Raw genomic sequence first — 20,459 nt, forward strand, 5'->3', positions numbered from 1 at the left:
ATAAGTAGCTACGTTAAGATATCCCCTTAACATATTACAATACTCCATAAATATTTAAATTTATTCTATTTTTAATTTTTTTTAACTAAATATTATAATTCAATTGGAAAATCTAAACCTTAGAGGTAAAATCTTTTAAAAAAAATTAACTGACCCTACTAATAAAATCTTAAAAAATATATTTTATTTATTTTTTTAATCAAAATTAATATATTTTTTTAATCAAAATTTTTAAAAAAAACCAAAAAATCATGATATACTGTGCGACGTGCACAGTCGCGCACTGTGCATGTCGCGCAGTATATCAAAATTGTGTGTATATATATATATATATATATATATATATATATATATATATATATATCTTATGTGCTAGTCAATATTTCAAAAATAAGTAGTCGTCCGTGATTTACCTCCTCCGTATTGACTCTAGGATGAATTAACGAGAATACTAGGGACAAACATATTTACCTTTTGTCATCTTTATGTTGGATCCTAACAAATTTATCGAATCTTTAGCCGTGCTTGGCTTTAGGCCATTTTTTGCCATCTCTAATCTAATATTCCCACCTAAGTGGATCCATCAAATTAATACATTAATTATAAATTGAATATATATATATATATATATATATATATATATATATATGCAATTTATAATTAATGTATTAATTTTGATGGATCCACTTAGGTGGGAATAAAAGAGTGCATTGGAGTTTAAATAAATAAAAGATTGAAAAATAAACATATAATAATTTAAATAAAAAAATACTATATCATCCTTTTCTGCTTATATTTTAAATTTAGATAATTAGTAAAGTCCAACCATGTTGCTACCGTTCAATTAGCATAATATTAATATTCACATTCTAATATAGTACATATATGAAAAGACAACATGGGCTAAAATTTCATGAAAAAAATGACGTTTCACCATCCATCCATCCTTTAAAAATGATAGAGTTGCACATGATATCTCTATCATAAATATTAAATAGTGTCCAATAAATTTAAGTTGTTAAATAATATTAATATAGTAATGATTATAATTTTATAATTATTATATATATTATAACAGTTATGACACATTCATGTTATAACAAGTATAAAATTATAATTACTATAACTATTATAACATCTACAAAATATTAATTGTTATCACTGTTATAATAATTATGAAATCATAATTGTTATAATATGAATTCGACATGCTCACTTAAAATTCACGTTATAGTAATTACGAAATCATATCTACTATAATATTTATAGCAACTATAATTTTACAACTGCTACAACAAGATCAATTGATTCATGATTCAATTGATTCATGATTTAATGTATATGACGGGAGTTAAAGGGCAACTGTATCATTTTATAAAGGATTGATAGGGTGGGACATCTTTTTGTTTAAAAAAATTAAAAAGAGATATCTTTTAAGGATTCCAATAATAAAAACAAGATGCTCTTTTAATTTTTATCCAAAATTTTACCCCAATTTTAAACATTGCAATAGATTTAAAAAAAAAATGATACACAAAGTATTTTCCATGTAAAATAGCATCTATGTACAACTAGTCAGTACCTAGATATATGGGCTTGACCCAAACACAGTAGTTATTTATTAGGTCTTTAACATTTGTCACACAATTTTTTTTAGACGTCTTCTGTACAAAAACATCACCACATTAATGAGTATGTACAAGAAATCCACACTTTTTTTTATTTTTTTTGTTCTTTTTACCCCTTCCTTCAATTACTTTTGTACCTTCATTTGCAAATATCTGGTTTTGTCTAATGAACTCCAAAGGATGTGGCACAGAGGCTTTCCACTGCAGGAGTGGAGTAAAAGCAGGTCAGCTGTGGGATGTATGTGGGGCGCTCTCCCATGGATTTGATAGCTGGTTGATTCAGATAAGCATACTTGCTCTTGGTCCACCTTGAGAAAATAAAATAAAATAAAACTTGGAGAAGAAAGGTAGATTCTTTAGACAAAGGGAAAGTGAATTGCCAAAAGTATGTGGATTTTATTTATTTTGAAAAAGCACATCATATTATATTTTAATTTAAATTTCAATAAACTCCTCTCTTTTTTCTCAAAAATATAAAAACTTGAACAAAAAGCTTTGTTTCTATGTTTGTTATAATACTTAAAATGGGCCAACCATAGGTGGTCCAGTACTTATCATACTGTTTGTTCATTTAATGAAACGAGGTAATCAAAATCATTGTCAATTAACATGAAAGAAAATATACAATGACGATGTATTAACCAACCACTGATCAAATTATTAAATTATCATAAACACAGCAAAGGGATTTCAATGATCCAGAATGGTGAAAAAAAATCCATTTTAAAAGAGTGAGATTTTAAAAATATATGTCTGTGTATCTTTATCCATTTGCTGATACATGCCCTTATCCATCCATTCAAGTTAGTAACAAAAGTGAGGTCATAAGAAACAATATAATGAAATAAATAAATCAAAACCGAATTAATTAATAAAAAGAATCGATCAAACTTTTCTAGTAAAACCAAATACATTGAACTAACGTAGATTTAAATTAATTGAATTTTTCTTAAATTATTATTGGATAATCGAGTCAGTCTAAGTTTATCAATTATTGCACCGTCGATTTTCCACCGCCATCAAATTAAATTGGGAATAACTCTGTGTCTCCTGAATGCTCTTCTAGGTTGATTGGTCGAAGATGATAACTCATACAATCTGAATTCTTTTTTTATTCTTCTCTGTTTCTGTAGAGGACAAGGGACGGTGAACTACTTTACATTTGCATCCTATTTTAAAGTTGTTTCAAGTCACCATCAAGTGATGATTAGATTACTTGTATGTTTTGGAGGGAGATTCCTTCACTATTACGCACCGTAGGCTATAATTTTCTACAAGAACTCTTTAATTTTAAAAAAAAAATAACCAGAAAAAGCATCATCTAAATTGCTTTACTAATTTATCAATAACTAGTTTCTGATATTTTTGCAGATGAAGAATTTGGCAATGAGGAGATGTAATTAAGCTAGTGGTTTGATGCGTACCAATCCTTGATCCCAATCCGCGGTTCCTTGTTTCTTCCGCCGCAGCCGATGGCAGCCTTCGCCTCGTCTCCATTCTTCTCCAAAATCTCCTTAAGAAATTCCTCAAATCGTCGGTGATCTTCCTCCTGCTCAACGCGATCCCCAAATCACAAAGATCAATCGATTCATTCGACCGTATTTGAAGTTGGGGAATCATGGAAATGCTTGCCTTGAGAGACTTGGCCCTGATCCTGGCGGCTGCCTTCTGGGCGAAGAGGAGGTGGTCCTCCTCGATCATTCTTTGCATTCGCCAGTACCGATCGATCTCCTCCCTGGTGAAGCTTTTCACCTTGGTCGGATTTCTTGTCGGCGGCAGCGGCGGCGAAGAAGACGGCTTTGCGGAGGTCACACGAGTACTTTCCTTCTCCACCATCACGTCGATCGGGATCTTCTCTTGCTTCTGCTGCTTGGTTTTTCTTTGTTGGGCTCTTCGGATGCTTCAGCCGGCGTCTTCTTATGTAAAATATAAAAATAAATAAATAACACGACGGACGGTAGGAAACTGCTACTTCAATCTAACGAATGGGGCCACCCGCAGGAGAGAAATAGAACAAAATATTAAAATAAAATTTTATTAAACATTTTAAAAAGTTTATAACCAATTTTGAAAGATTTTAAAATTTATAACTAGCAAAATATGTCTTTCCTTTCACTGGCAAAACTTTCCTTCTTAGCATAGCCATATAATTCATATTTGTGTAAATCATTTCATTAGGTTTACTAGTGAAAAAATCATAATTACAGTTTACTCATTAACTGAGGTGGTCGATCGACTTATCATTAATTATCAAGATAAATTGAGAAGTACATCTAACGATCAATCTAAAAATCTAGTATTTTTTATTGTACTTTTTATTTGAAGAAAAAATTTCTGTAAATATATCATATCTAGGGATCAAATTACGGGTGTCTAGGTGACAACCTTGATATCCTACCACGGCACCATAATCCCGGGGATAAAATGATAATCCTAGTTAGCTTCATTGACTATTCTTGAGTGACCGGCTCAGTCCACAGAAGTTTTCCACCGGCCATCAAAGTAAATTGGCAAGTGCACGCGATGGCCAACCTAAAAGTCCAACATCCTTTGGTTGCGCTCCCCCCCTCATTTGGAGAAAAAATTCTTGTAAATATGTCATAGCTGGAAATCGAATCATGTATACCTGAGTGATAATCTGAATATCCTATCGTCGTATCATAGCTCCATGGACTCTAGGTTTACTAATGAAGCAAACTAGTAAAGGAGTTTAATTGAACTTATCAATGGATGATTATGACATGATTTTTTTTTTTAATGGGTATCAAAGCATGTACAATGAATATATTAATAGGGTGTTATAATAGCTCCTTAGTGTTAACATCATTGTGAAAGGATGTTATAATACCCCTTAATTTGAACACGTTCAAGTAAACGTGGGATGTGTGTGTTTTTTTATTTTATTTATTAAAAAATTAAGAATTTTAAAATTAAAAATAGTAAAACTATTTTTTAAAGTAAGATTATTATTAAAAATAATAATAATAATTTTAATATTTTAAAATATATTTATTTAATATGATATAATTTTAAGATGATTGATGACTGTAAGATCTATAAATATTGAGTGTTAATATTAAAAGGAATGCGAGTAAAAGAGATAAATTATTATAATAAGTACATGAATATCCTCATGTATCTAATTTATATCGATTAATATTAGAATGATCAGTTCGACTCCATAAAATTTTTTACTAACCTCCAAATTAAATTAAAAAGCGCTTGTAACAAAAGATTAATTAATTTAATATTCTTAGATCAACCATCATTTATTAGAAGAAAACGATCTGTTAATTTACCAAGGTTAAAATTCGATCCATACTTAAACAATTGAAAAGGCATTCTCCCATTTATTTTCATAGATGAATCATTCCCGACAACACCTCTATTTTTCTTCTTCTTAGCCGCACTAATTGAAAAAATTAATTACAAGAGAAAAGAGAAGGTCAAAAATCGAAAAATAACAAAAACAAATTCTCTGAAGAGCTTTCTTGTAGTAGAGGAGCATTTGATTTCTGTCAAGTAGTTATATTCTAAACGCAACCTCAAAGCTCCTTTATATATTGATTGAGATCCAACCTTCTTCTGTGTGTTTGCCTGGTCAACGTGAATGTTGTAGTTATTTTCTATCAATCCACTAACACTAAAATTTGATCAAAATGCAAACATTGAAACTTAACTTATCTTCGCAATTTCTCATTATTAACAAACAATTTTTTTCCCTTGCAATTAACTTGACTCAACTGATCAGCTAGCTAGCTAGCAAATATTTTTGCTCAAATGAATCAAATCATGAAACTCGAATAACTTTGTAGTTATATCAGTTGGCCACTTGATGTGTATTAGTTAAAAGAATAGTTTGGTGCACGAAACTTTTGTCATACGGGATCCCAAGGAAGAATCCATTGTACGTAGTCTTACCTTACTTTTTGCAAGAGACTGTTTCCAGGATTCGAACCCGTAATCTTTTAGTCACATGGTAACAATTTTATCATTTCGTCGAGGCTCCCCTTCCTAATGTGCATTAGTTGTTGGGCCAAAATCATAAAATTTAAATAAATTTATGGTTGCATCAGTCTTTGATGTCCATCGGTTGATTAGATTCTTGAACCACATTTGTCGTTGCATCAGTCAGTCGACTGCCCAATGTTCATCAATAAATTGGACTAAAGCCACAAAACCTAAATATCATCCATGGTAGCATCACACGACTGACCAAATCACAAAACTTGAACACAACATATCTCTTGAACACAACAAAACCTAAATTCTTGAACAACTAGTGTTGTCTGACTGATTGTAATCATCCTAACGATCAAGTCTTGCCTATGTTGAATTTACCTTCGCTCCATGAATACAACATATCTCTTAACACTCAGAGTTTACCACTTGTCATCAGACACTTGTGCCTTTAGAAATTTTGTGCCTTATCTAATCTGTTGGGCCCTTTATCACTACTAAAAATCTAATGTTAAATTTTCTTGGACTTCTTTGCGTAGCATTCAACTTCTCTAATTTATTAGGATTTTTCCCTACCACGAATTTAGTGGATGACCACTTTGGACTTCTTTATTTAACATTTGGTTTTTACATATCAAGCATCTTGTCTTTATCAACCTATTTAAATTTTTATACCTACAATATCTATCAAACTTCTTACACCTACCATTTTTTCTTTTTTTTGATAATATAATTATCTAGTTCTTCAAACAACTAATCTTAGAGGTGATCGGATTGACCACATAAAAAATTTCCACCAACTATTAAGATAAATCAGAAAACACATATGGATCCTGATGGATGATTCAACATCAGAAGTGGTTCGAATACCACGGATAGATATGTAAAATCACAAATAATTTTTAATTTAAAATTAGTACAAATATCTAAATTATATGTTCTAACCAACCGTACCTAGTGAAATAAAGCTTGGTTGTTGTTGTATACTCTCAATTGACACATAAAATTATAAATAATTGTTAATTTAAATTTAATCTAAACATCGAAATCACATACAAAAATACTACATGCTTGGTACTTAATTCCAGTAACGTTTTCTTACTACCACATCCCGTCCATAATATCAAATCTGTTCAGCAAATCCAACTTTAGCTTGCAAGTCTCGCTCAGAATCTTGTATATATTATTTTTTCAAGTGGATTGTATTATCTTTCTTCACATCCCCGTGCAATCAGAATTCAGTGTCTTCCATCAAACTAGCGGCATCATTATATTAAGTGGTACAACATTTGGGAATCCATTTTCGTTTAGGTTTGTTACTGAACATGATGTTTCAGCAAAGATACCTCCTCTTTCATTGATATTCAATCTGACAGACGTAGGAAACTCAGAATTATATATTCTAACAAAATTGGATCATTCTTTTTTATGTATGAATTTATCACAATATAAAACCAACACAACTTGCTATGTAGCTAAATAGTATGGAAAAGGTCAGACAGACGACTGATCCTTCAAGAATGAAGAATAACATTAACAAGTACGGTGCATTATAAATATTTTCCTCCAATGAAATAAAAAACACAGGACATTGACTACTGGATGAAAAGTCACACACGCTTCCGAATTTATCCTAGTGACGGACGAAAGCTTTTCATGGGATCGGACCTGTCATCTCCAAAATCAAACAATTGGATACCTAGATTATATAAAATAAAGAACAGCAAAGATCGATCTAACAAAGTTCAAATGGGATGTTTCCATAGTTCAAACCAGTCTAATTAGGGAATAATGCTTCTAAATCGTATTACAAGGCATGTGGTTCAACAAACAATAAGTCAAACATATAAATCTGAGCACACGTCCAGATATCATATCCTCCCTAAACTGACAGAAAATTATTAATCATACAGAACAAAGCCAATAACGACTCTGCCGCCAATGGCATTCCAAGTTATTAGAATACTGCATTCTGAATATAGTCATCTTCCTTGGGAGGAAATCGTAAGACACCATACAAAATTCTGCAGGTTTAAATTATTTGACATTTTGAAAGAATATAAAAGAACAAAATACACTTTCAAGTAGCACATTAGTAGGACAACTTCTGACGAGAAATTTAAGGTTTGCTGATGGGTTAGAGTCATCGTGTCCAGCTGAGTGAATCCTGTTAATCACAAGGTTACAAATTCGTACCCAGAAAATAAACTCTGCGCGGGTGAAGAGTTTGAGCCACAGAAAGGGAGGAGAAATCAACAACACAAGCAAGGATCTTGAGCCATACGACGGATATGTTGATATGATGCTTGTTAATTTCCACAGGAAAGATTCTGGAGAACATCATTTAAAGGGATATAAATATCCTCTTCCATACAATACATGAGATTTTGGTCCGTCCAAATGTCTTCCCAAATGTTTGATATTAACTATTGTCCTTCAAAAGCTAAGCTTCTTATTATGGAATGTTCTTCTTCAGCTCATTTGCCTGTATAACATAACAGAATCAGATTGTGAATAAAACAGAACAGGGCATTTGCATTACAGAGAGAAACAAAAGGCATTTCCATATAAAGTAATTGCCAGAAACATAGTTCAGGTCACTGCTAATGTGTATGTTTTAGTTCAGGCAACCTTAAAATAGAATTAACTGAATGTTTATTCCTATGTCATATGTCAACTACAGAGCTAATGGAGAATTAACCAGATGTTAAGGTTGGATTGGTTGAGTTGTTGCAGTTTTAATTCATTAGATGAAGAAACATGGCATAAGAAAATGCATTTGAAAGTTAAAAAAGCCTTGACCTTGCAATCAACCTATGCTAGTCAGAGTTACACAGACCATACAGCAAAAAGATTGACATCTCCTGCAATTGCAAATTCAGCTCCATTACTCAACTTCTTTACCTGTTATGACCGCTTCCATCTGATGCAAACAGTCTATCTGATCTGAAACTGAATGACATGTTACTCGTGCGACTGGTTACTACTGCCATTCTTGTGTAACTCCGCTAATTATTATGTACCTAGTTTAGTTTTGCCACTATGGTTGCCTATTCTTATGAGGACATTGAAATCATTATCTGCTTGGCATGTCAAAATTCCTTCAGCACACATCTAATTGCAATACATCTATACTAAGCGGCAAATTAGAAATAGACCTCAGACCTCCACTCCAGTCTTCTGAAAATCCTTCCTAGCATGGCCGGTAATTTCCAGCAAGAGTGATTGGATCATTAACAAAGAGGATGAGTCAATGCTTGCACTGCGCTGCTGCACCGCCAGCTCACAGGGTGCTGTAGACAAGTTCAAGATACCACATAGTAAAAAAAAACAAAAAAAAAGGACAGCCCAATGCACGAAGCTCCCGCTATGTGGAGTCCCGGGGAAGGATCCATTGTACATAGTCTTATCCTGCTTTTTGCAAGAGACTGTTCCAGGATTCGTGACCTTTTGGTCACAAAGCAACAACTTTACCGTTGCGCCAAGGCTCCCCTTCAAGATACCACATAGTAGACATGCATTATACAAGCAATCCAACAACTACTTGCATCATCATATTCCCTAGATTTCACCTCCACCACCAACACTGCCACATCCATCTACCACAACATCAATGCCATTCCATATCATTAACAAAGACGATGAGTCGATGATTTCACTGCTCTGTGGCACCTCCAGCTCGCAGGGTGATGTCAGGTGAGTTTGAGATACCACATGGTAGATATGCATTAAACAGACAATTCAACAACTACTTGCATCACAAATTCTGTAGAACTCACCCCCACCCCCACCACATTCATCTACCACAACATCCATGCCATTCCACATCATCCAACAAAACTCATGATGGCACGATGTTGATTTCCTTCCCATTAGAACTGAAGCTCTACTCCAACTCGAGGTTTGTTCTCATTTAATCCTTAAACTTCCCACTTTTATCTGCTAGATCACCTGAATATGTTGGCTCAACTGTATTTTCTGAGTTCACTGCTCTGCTGCACCTCTGAATATGTGGTGCTGCTGTCAGTCAAAAATCAAGCTACCACATGGTAGACATGAATTACACTTATGAAGGAACAACTAGTTGCACCATCATATTTCCTAGACCTCAACACCACCACATTCATCTACTGCAACATCTGTGCCATCCATATAGTCGAACCAAATTCATGAAGGGTCATTGTCTGTTCATTTCCTTCTTGTTATAACTGAAGATCTACTCCAAATTGAAGTTTGTTATCACTACATCCCTAATGTTTCCCACTTTTTATCCTGCTAAATTGCCTGAATCTATTGGCATAACTGGATCTTCTCTGATTTCTCTGCTCTGCTACACCTCCAGCTCACAGGGTGTGCTTAGTTGAGCTCAAGATACCATATAGTATATATGCATTACACTGAAGTAGGAATAACTAGTTGCACCATCATACTCCCTAGACCTCAACACCACCACATTCATCTACCACAGCATTTGTGCCATCCATATCATCAAACCAAATTCATGGTAGGACATTGTCTAATGATTTTCCCTCTTGTTAGAACTGAAGCTTCACACCAAATTGAGGTTGTTCTCATTTTATCCCTAATGTTTCCCGCTTTTTTATTCTGCTAGATCACCTGAATTCCCTAGACCTCAACACCACCACATTCTACCACAACATTTGTGCCATCCATATCATCAAACCAAATTCATGATAGGACATTGTCTAATGATTTCCCTCTTGTTAGAACTGAAGCTTCACACTAAATTGAGGTTTGTTCTCATTTTTTCCCTAATGTTTCCCACTTTTTTATTCTGCTAGATCACTTGAATTCCCTAGACCTCAACACCAACACATTCATCTACCAAAACATTTGTGCCATCCATATCATCAAACTAAATTCATGATAGGACATTGTCTAATGATTTCCCTCTTGTTAGAATTGAAGCTTCACACCAAATTGAGGTTTGTTCTCGTGTTATCCCTAATGTTTCCTACTTTTTTATTCTGCTAGATCAACTGAATCTGCCGGCATAACTGGATCTTCTAAGATTTCACTGCTCTGCTGCACCTCTGGCTCACAGGGTGCTTAGGTGAGTTCAAGATACCACATGTTGGGCATGCATTACACTGATAAAGGAACAACTAATTGCACCATCACATTCTAGACCTCAACACAACCACATTCATCTACAACATCTATGCCATCCATATCATTAAACCAAATTCATGATCGAACATTGTCAGTTGATTACCCTCTTGTTAGAACTGAAGGTCTACTCCAAATCATAGTTATTTAAGGCATAAGGCGCCCAAAAGTGCATAGGTGTCATGAGGCATGAGGCACTAAGCGCAAGTTGAAGCCCACGCCTTACTGAAGGCGCTTTGAGTAAAATACAATTCAAAATATATATATGGAATTTCTACCAAAATATTTTATTGACAAAATTAAAATATTAAACAATAATGTAAATATAAAATTCACTAATAAATAAATACATTATACGCAGGGACGGATCCAGAAATTAAAGATGTACTGGGCTTAAATTTGGGAAGGCTTAAATTTAATTTAATAAATTATATATATTATTAAAAATAATAAAAATTATATATATATATATATATATATATATATATATATATATAAAACAAAAAAGTTATTATAAATTCAATGAAATGTGACTACGAGATTTTGAAATATAAAATTCATCTATAATAGAATTTACATCTATCTTCTTAACTAAATCTCGTTCAATAAATTGGGTCTATATAATTGAACTAATTACATGAAATTCTTGTTTGATATTGGTACTGAGACAGAGGATGGAGAAATGTGACGGATCCACTAGCATACACGTAGGTGTATCTGATTGTGTCCATTCACACCTTGACATATGCCATCAATGTCACATCAAATTCGACGGGCATAATTAATTAATTAATTAACTCATTATTCTAGATGGTTAGATGCTGATCCACAAAACAAATCTATCCATCCAAATTATTTTTTTTTTTATTATTTATGTAATAAAATTATTATGTGATTTGACCATTTAGATGGACAATAGATTATTTTAAAGAATGATTTAAAAGGACGGTTGAAAAACAATAATGAAAATATCATATGTTTTATTGATTCAGTTTTTTTTCAGAATTTATTATGCAATGTGATTTGTTTCCATTTGATGTTATTTAATGTGCAGGCTACGTATGGAAATGAATAAGGCTCATTTCAATGCCTCGGTGTGTGGGCCCAAACTGTACTATTAATCACAATTATTAATGGTACATTGGGATTGAACTAAATGTTTGAATCGATCACATGTTGTAGTAGGAAAAACTCAATAGGAAAAGGGTACGGACATAGGCTCTCACTTGACTTTGGGGTGGGCTATAGCCCAATAATGCACTAATCTAAATCCGTCTCTGATTATACGCATAATTTAAATAAATATATTAAAACAAGATAAAATTTATTTAAATATAGATGATGATATAATAGGAGATAGAGCTCAATGGCGTAAAAGAATTCATACAGCCGACCCCACCTAGTGAGAAAAGGCTTGGTTGTTGTTGTTGTATATTATACGCATAAATATATTATACGCATAAATATATTACACGCATAAATAGAAAATATATTAACTAAAAATAAGAAATTTAATCTAAATATTTAAAATATAAAAAATAATAATATTTTTTAATATATATATATATTATTACACGCATAAATAGAAAATATATTAACTAAAAATAAGAAATTTAATCTAAATATTTAAAATATAAAAAATAATAATATTTTTTAATATATATATATATATATATATATATTAAATTAATGAGATAATTTTATTAGGATTTAATTAAGTCTATTTAAATTATCCCTACTATAGCTATATAGTTAGGAGTTGAATGAAATTATTAACTTAAATTTTATTTAATTAAAAGCTAATTTACTTCTTGTTATGCGCCGCCAGCAACCGCGGGGCTCATGCGAAGCGTTCGCCGCAACCATAGGGCTCGCGCAAAGCGTCTACCACAGCCGCAGGGCTCGCACGAAGCACCCACTGCATCTGCAAGACTCGCTCGAAGCATCCGCTGCAACCGAGGGGCTCGCACGAAGCGTCCGTAGCGGTCAAGGGGCTCACGCGACGCCTCCACATCTGCCGCGAGGTTTGGGCTTTTAAAAAAGCATCGCTTCAATAAAGCAAGAAAAATCAAGCCTTATGGGTGCTTGTCGCCTCTCAAAAGGCGCACGCTTAAACGTGCTTCTTTCAAGCAATGTGCATGGGCGCAAATGGCACACCTGGATGCGCCTTGCACCTAGGTGTAGTCAGACATGCGCCTTTCGCTTCAATAAAGCAAGAAAAATCAGGCCTTATGGGTGCTTGTCACCTCTCAAAAGGCGCACGCTTAAACGTGCTTCTTTCAAGCAATGTGCATGGGCGCAAATGGCATACCTTGATGCGCCTTGCACCTAGGTGTAGCCAGATGTGCGCCTTTCACAACTATGCTCCAAATTGAGATTTGTTTTTAATTTAATCCTTGATGTTTCCCATTTTTTATCCTGCTAGATCACCTGAATCTATTAGCATAACTGGATCTTCTAAGATTTCACTGCTCTACTGCACCTCCGGCGGATAGGGTGTTGTCAGACAAGTTCAAGATACCACATGGTAGACATCCATTACACTGATGAACAACTAGTTGCATCGTATTCCCTAGATCCCAACACTACGACATTGGTCTACTGCAACATCTATGCCATCCATATCATCAAACCAAATTCATCATACGACATTGTTTGTCGATTTCTTTCCTCCCGTTAGAATTGAAGCTCGACTCCAAATTGAGATTTGTTCTCATTTAATCCTTAATGCTTCCTATTTTTTATCTGCTAGACTGTGTGAATCTGTTGGCTCAACTGGTTCTAAGATTGATTCCATGTACTGGAAAATGATATATGGATCCTTGAGATATGTTTTCTTAATTGATAGGATTGGTAAATGGAAATTTCAAATCCAAGGTCACAGTGGAAATGGATATGGAGTTTTGGATGGTGGCTTGGGGATGTGTTTGAGCAGCTACCATGATATGGCTGGAGCTGTGTCCAAACTTAGCTAAAGCGTCAAGAACATTGAGAACTTCAACAATGTTATCAGGTTGATGAAACATGATGCTGGTTCAGCAGTACATAGAAAAAGATGATCAGTGGGGCTTTGAACATTGTTGACAAAAGAAGGGAATGGGGTTGGGATGTATAATGGCTTCGATTCCAACATATGTAAAAGGAGAGACAAGAGTATGGGTAAAGGAATGACAAGGATTAAGTTTTGATTTTCATTTAGTAATTTTAGAACATAGATAAACAACAATAACGGTAAAACTTTATCCCACTAAGTGGAGTCGACTATATATAGATCCTTCTACGTCATTGAGTTATATTCCCTACTATATCATCATCTATATTTAAATAAATTTTATTCTATTTTATCATTATTAACTAAGTCTTCTTTAGTCTTTCTCTATATTCGTATTTGTCATAGTTTCACATTACCTAATTAGAGCATATATTGGTCGTTTAAATATATGTTTGTACTATCTTAAATTGTCTCTCGAAATTTTCCTTAAATGGATGCAACTCCGACTTTCTCTTCTCATTTCTTATCCCGTCTATCCTCATATGTCTGCACATTTATCTTAACATCCTCATCTCTACAACTCTCATTTTCTACTTATATGCTCCGATCATAGCCCCACATTCAGCTTCATATAATATAGTAGGTTTAATCATTGTTTTGTAGAACTTCCTTTTAAGTACTTTACCATCACAAAAAAAAAAACCTTACGCTCACTCATCCCGCTTGTATTTTATATAAAACATCTCTCAACTCCTTTATCTTTTAGCAAAAACAATCATAAATACTTAAGTTCTCGGCTACCAATAACTCGTCATCTCCTATCTTAATAATTGTCTTACTATGTTTAATATTACTAAACTTAAATTTCATATATTCTAACTTTACTCCACTAAACCTAAAAAGTGTTTCTCGTAAATATTCGAGCTTAAAATTTACTCATTCACATGTCTCATCTATCAAAATAATATCTACAAATAACATACACCAGGATAATATATCTTAGATGTATTTAATGAATTCTTTCATAATTAGTGTAAAAAAATAGGAACTTAGAAATAACTTTTTAATATAACTCTCTTGTTATAGGAAACACTTCAGTTAATCTGCCTAGAGTATTCATTCTTGTCACAATATATATATATATATATTGCGGACGAAGTCAGACTTCGTTCGCGTTTTATTTATTTATTTTTAAGCTCTTGGTTACACAAATGAGATTTTACCTTTAGGGTTTAGGGGTTGGGTTATAGTGTAACGCATAAAAAAATTTAAAATCGGAAAAAAATTTTGAGTGTGCATAGGGTGTGTGTCATAAGGTCCTTAGGGTAACATTGCGCTCTCTCTCTCTCTCTCTCTCTCTCTCTATATATATATATATATATATATATAGCAATATTACCCTAAGGACCTTATGACACACACCCTATGCACACTCAAAATTTTTTTCCGATTTTAAATTTTTTTTATGCATTACACTATAACTCAACCCCTAAACCCTAAAAGCAAAATTTTATTGGCATAACCAAAAGCTTAAAAAATTTATAGGTTGCTCATTTTTTTTTCACTTTCTCTTCTATTTTCTCATTCTATCACTAAGATTCTATATTTAGTGATGCAAGGTCTTTTGACTCACCGAATATGCTCTTGCCACCATTTTCAAATTTAATATCATCTTATCCTATGTTGTTTTCGAATTGTCATGTAGTCTCCTAATCCTGGTGCCTCTCCTTAAATATACATTGTTTCCTGTCCTTTGACTTTCACCACTTCATTCTATAAGTGTGCACGTTTTCTTTCTATTGATACTATGCTTGAGGTACATATATAGCACTACTAGGTAGTTAAGTTTTCTCCATAGTTTCAATCTTTACAAATCTTTGTGTCCTTCCTAACCATAGGAAAGTCAATTTATAACTTATTGTTCGCACTTTTAAATGTAACCAAATGTTTTTCTCTTTTATTGAAAAACATATTAATTATTATAAGTTTATATATTATCGTAAAATTCAATATAATTTTTCCTTCTTCATTTTTTTTATTCTAAAACTATAACTCTCATACACCCTATTATATTCCTCATTTCTTACTTATACATGCCAATTTAAATATCCTCCTATTAAATCTAAGACAATGGATATTTCTATAATGTTTATTCTTATGTAATCTATGGTGTAAAAACTCGTGCATATTTAACATTATACCCAAATTCTCATAGAGATATAGTGGTTCCTACCAAAACATTACAGTCGGACCCTATAACACATTCCTTCCGTAAGGACCTAGTATTGGCACAATAATTTGATGGATACATTCATAGAACAATCACATGTGTTTGATGTGTGGTTGATGTTGGCCAGCAACCTAATCCAATCCTCAAGCTTTTTCATCCGAGTTTAGGATCAACATTAGCAATTTCAAGTTAAAACTTAGTTAAACATTGAAGGAAAATTCATTTCACCAACTTTTTCGAAATGTCCTTAGAGATTTAAGATTATCAAAATGCCCTTGAGAGTTTGAAAGTTTTTCATTTTACCACCCCAAATATTAACACCATTAAATTTCTTAATAGAATGAAGATGAATGACAATGTGACATTTTTAACTCCAACGAAATTGTCTACACATTTGTCATCCACATGTTTGCCACACAATCATTCCGTTAATAACTTAATGGTGTTAGTAGCAACCAAAAGATTGCTAGAAATCACAATTGAAAGATTAGAGTCACTTGGAAAAATGGTAGATGAAGGACCTATAGACAACAGGGGAGAAGGCCTTGAATGGAAGTGAATAAAAATTACGGTTATCTTTAATAAGTAAACACCCCTCAAAGATTTTTTTTTTTCCGGCAAATGGTGCCAAGGCAAAGTGCCTAGGCCACATAGGCCACCTATGTGGTCTATCTGGGGCGGCTTTTAAATGGTCTACTTAATGTGAATTGCCTTCCACCTAGGTGAGATGGAAGCTGGTCAAAACAGCCTAGGCGAACATCTAGGTCACTTCTTGATACATTGCTTAATTATGAAACCAAAAGGTATCACGGTCTGTGCACATATTTGGCATAACAATCAGATGTAAGAAAAGTAAGTTCAACTTCATATCTATCTTAGCACATTCGTAGACATTTAGTTAGTAAAAATTTAATAACTTTTTGACAAATCAAGGATGCATTAATGAATTTTTATAATATTTTCAATCTATTTTTGTTGCTAACTATATTTTTATTTATTTTAGCCCCTTTCCCACCTAATCAGAGCAACATCAAGTATCACTAGGAATCGTCAAACCTTCATCAGGGCATTTCTGGAGTTTCAAGTAGATTTCGTTATTGTTAAAGAACACAAGTAATCAAGCTAGGCTAAATGGGAAAAAAATACTAATCCAATAGAACATGTTCACTAATAAAATTTTGAAATGTGGAGGCAGTCCGAGTATAATTAAGCTATAGTCAGGGATTCTTGTGATTTTCTAATTTATTCTAAGAATTTATTTAAGACAAATTACAGTAAACTACACAGATCCCTTTTACTAAGGCCTAGTTACAGTTGGACAAACAGTCCTTCCCAACTTGCCTATTCGAGTATTCATTTTGTCGAGACAAACTAATTTAGTTAAAGATCCAATTCACATGAACAAAAATGAATTATAACTTCAATGATGTTGCTACTATAAAATTTAACAAAAATATTAATAAGATTTATTCATTACAAGAAAGAAATAAAATAATTCTTATTGATTAGGCAAGGAAGGCAGATTACTTTATCTTATTTCTGCCAATGGTAACAACATAAGCTTCTATATTTCTAATGAAATTTTCTATTGTGGCACATCCCAAATCAATATTACATACTTTGTATGTGGAATACTAGCATGTGAGATATATTGCATCTCAGATTTTTCTACTATTTTTGAACCCAATCACTAGAATCATTTTTATCCTACTTTTTGAACAGAATCACTTGAAATTGAGCATGTCAACAATGCCAACAAAGGTAATCTACTAAATCAAGCACTAAAATGTACAAGTCTAACACTGAACGGATGGTAAGAGTTAAACAAGATACTTTATTATACCTTTTGAAGTTTCTTCAAAATAGAAGCTTCATAGTCTTGAAATCCAGCACCAATGATATTGTTCGGTGTAGAGTTCGTAGATTCAGAAGATTTTGCAGAAAAAGGACTTGATATATCAGGAGCCACAGCTTGAACAGGAAGAACAAGTAGAGGATTTGAGAGACTGCCACACACACTCTGTGTAGCAGCCACCTGACATAATACACGAGTTAGTATACCATCTGACAGTATGTAGAAACAATTAGTTAAGGGTCTAGGTGATGACAAAAAGTTTGTCATTTGTCCACCTTGGCATAACACTCCTAAATACTTAATAATGGCTAATATGCATATAAGACAAGGAAACAAAGAACCAAATCAAGAACTAAGACCAGATCATTAAAAAAACATGCATTTTTTCTGCAAATCTCAATCAACCAATTACTAAATACAAATCTGCATGTCATTTTGCTAGTACACAAGTAAAATCCAGAGTTAAATTACTAAAGGACCTCTATCCCCTGTCCCTCACCTTTGGTGTGTTTGTATAGTAGATTGACAGAATCATTTTTTTCCTTTTTTTTTTTGCCCATAGTTTTATCTCATCATTAAAAAAAACATGAATTTTTTCTGCAAATCTCAATCAAACAATTACTAAATACAAATCTGCGTGCCATTTTGCTAGTGCACAAGTAAAATCCAGAGTTAAACTACAAAAGGACCTCTATCCCATCCCTCTCCTTTGGTGGGTTTGTATAGTAGATTCACAGAATAATTTTTTTCCTTCTATGTTTTTGCCCATAGTTTTACCTACTTACTCCTACAATTATAAAATGAAACTACACAATGGTACACATAGAGGTGCATTTCTTTTAATGAATTGAACATATAAAAGAGTAGTCTTCTGGCAAAAGCCTATACCATATAAGATATTAACTGCATTCCTAACCACATAAAAGGAAGGTACCAAACTAAATAAATAAACCCCTCATAAGAAAAATGTCTAGTAGTAGAGTAATAGCATTCCATGATTATCCATTCTTCACTGTATCTCACAACAAACCATATATAAATTTCTTAAATTAAAAAAAAAATGAAGAAAAAGGACTCACTGCAGCATCTTTGGAAGACATGACCACAATCGCAGAACGTCTCTTTTTTGATGCCTTTGACCTGATTACAACATCCTCTACACCGCCAAACCTCTCAAACAGCTCTCGCAGCTTTACAGCAGTATAGTCTCCCAAATTACTCTCCCAAGAGACCTTCAACATCCTTTCCTTATTCAGTGCAGTTCCTCCATTATCTTCTCCCTTTTCTTGCTCAAATGCCTAACAAATTACAGAGACATATTTAAGATAGTCATAAGAATATTAAAAAATCATACTTTTGCACTTCTTCATCAACAAATACAATATCAACTATCAAGTATGATAAGCTAGATAGTCAGTCTGGAATCTTCATTATGACAATTCCCATTCATTAAAATTGGCATGGGAAACCTCAAGGCTGTTACAGTGCGTTATTCAACTGCATTCACCAAAAGCATCGGCCATTTAGATAAGATATGCTATAAGGTGAGGCCTAGCTCAAATTCAGAATTGAAGAATAATAATTATCATGGTACAATTCCAAGAACCTATTATCTGACAATAAATATCTCCACCAAAACGAAGTAGATGAATGTATGAAGATGTCAAAAATAAAAAAGAACAATTGAAGCCTTAAAAAATTACAAGAAAAAAACGCTGGAAAATGAATACAATACCTTAGAAGTCGAATTGGAAGCAGCAGTAGGTTTCTTGGTCTTCCTCGCCTGGAACTCGGCAAGCTCCTTCTGCAGACGGGCCGCCACGTCCTTCTCCCTACGCTCGGCCTGCTTGGCAGGGTCTGCTGCATCTACTTCCTCAGCCGCTCGCTCCCGCTCCTCAAGATCAGTAGCCAGCTTTCTCCGCTTGGCATCGAAAGCGGAGTCTCGAAGGATTCGCTCGCGGCGAGCACGAAGGCGGGCGTCAAACACGCGGCGGGCAGCCTCATCCTTGAGAACCTCGAAGGAGGTCTTGAGTCGTTGGAAGTCGGCGGTGGCGTTGGGGTCGTCGGGTCGCTTGTCCGGATGGCGGATTCGCGATTGGTTGCGGTAGGCCTTCTCGATCTCCTTTAGGCTCAGCTTCGCACCCTCTTCGCCGGAAGGAAGGCACAGGACGGCGTAATGGTCAACGTCCTCTTCATCAGACGATTGCGTACCGCGGCCTCCGGCCATGACGTGAAGCCGGCTATAGAATTGAGGGAGTCACGGAGTGGAAGACGGCGGAGGTGCCGTTGACGTACAGAGTTGAGCTAGGGCTACGTCCGAAACCACGGCGAAGTGCGTACCCTTTGCGAAAAAGAGGCGAGATTTTAACCGCTTTTAAATTTACAAAGGCACACTTAATTTATAAAATATAAATGACTGTGATGGTTAAAAATCAATAAATAACATTATAAAATAAATTTAAAAGCATAATTAATCAGATGATAATTTAAATTTTATTATTTCAATTGTAGAAAATTATCAAAAACTTTTTATAAAAATATTTTAATTGTCGTAGTAATAAAAAAAAAGAGTAAAAGTGTGAATGCACTTATAACTTATAATATTAAGATTTTAGTTTGATTTTGTATTCAATTAATATTTGAAATTTATGTAATTATTTTAAC

The 20,459-nt window shown here is 33.7% G+C and overlaps 2 protein-coding genes across 2 annotated transcripts; both read right to left on the reverse strand.

Annotated features, from left to right (window-relative positions):
* Window positions 1-1,596: 1,596 nt before the first annotated feature.
* On the reverse strand, window positions 1,597-3,556 carry LOC121969724. The gene is made up of 3 exons (XM_042519948.1): window positions 3,261-3,556; window positions 3,053-3,177; window positions 1,597-1,936 (listed from the first exon to the last, which is right to left on the reverse strand). Exons 1-3 carry the CDS (start codon window positions 3,462-3,464, stop codon window positions 1,792-1,794), a joined length of 474 nt encoding a protein of 157 aa, XP_042375882.1. The 5' UTR covers window positions 3,465-3,556; the 3' UTR covers window positions 1,597-1,791.
* A 3,815-nt stretch (window positions 3,557-7,371) lies between these two features.
* Window positions 7,372-20,171, reverse strand: LOC121969725 (dnaJ homolog subfamily C member 17-like). Its single transcript, XM_042519949.1, has 4 exons — window positions 19,531-20,171; window positions 18,875-19,093; window positions 17,784-17,975; window positions 7,372-8,073 (listed from the first exon to the last, which is right to left on the reverse strand). The coding sequence occupies exons 1-4, from the start codon at window positions 20,020-20,022 to the stop codon at window positions 8,044-8,046; spliced, it is 933 nt and encodes a 310-aa protein (XP_042375883.1). The 5' UTR covers window positions 20,023-20,171; the 3' UTR covers window positions 7,372-8,043.
* Window positions 20,172-20,459: the final 288 nt, after the last annotated feature.

This window comes from Zingiber officinale, chromosome 4A, assembly GCF_018446385.1.
Source record: "Zingiber officinale cultivar Zhangliang chromosome 4A, Zo_v1.1, whole genome shotgun sequence".
Lineage (NCBI taxonomy): Eukaryota > Viridiplantae > Streptophyta > Magnoliopsida > Zingiberales > Zingiberaceae > Zingiber > Zingiber officinale.

Coding starts and splice junctions, on each gene's coding strand:
- LOC121969724 (XM_042519948.1), bottom strand. CDS start 3,464: ATGGTGGAGAAGGAAAGTACTCGTGTGACCTCCGCAAAGCCGTCTTCT. Junction 3,178..3,260: donor TCAGGGCCAAGTCTCTCAAG/GCAAGCATTTCC, acceptor CGCGTTGAGCAG/GAGGAAGATCACCGACGATT. Junction 1,937..3,052: donor CGGATTGGGATCAAGGATTG/GTACGCATCAAA, acceptor TATTTTCTCAAG/GTGGACCAAGAGCAAGTATG.
- LOC121969725 (XM_042519949.1), bottom strand. CDS start 20,022: ATGGCCGGAGGCCGCGGTACGCAATCGTCTGATGAAGAGGACGTTGAC. Junction 17,976..18,874: donor TGTCTTCCAAAGATGCTGCA/GTGAGTCCTTTT, acceptor GTATTATGTCAG/GTGGCTGCTACACAGAGTGT. Junction 8,074..17,783: donor TTTTGAAGAAACTTCAAAAG/GTATAATAAAGT, acceptor TATGTTATACAG/GCAAATGAGCTGAAGAAGAA.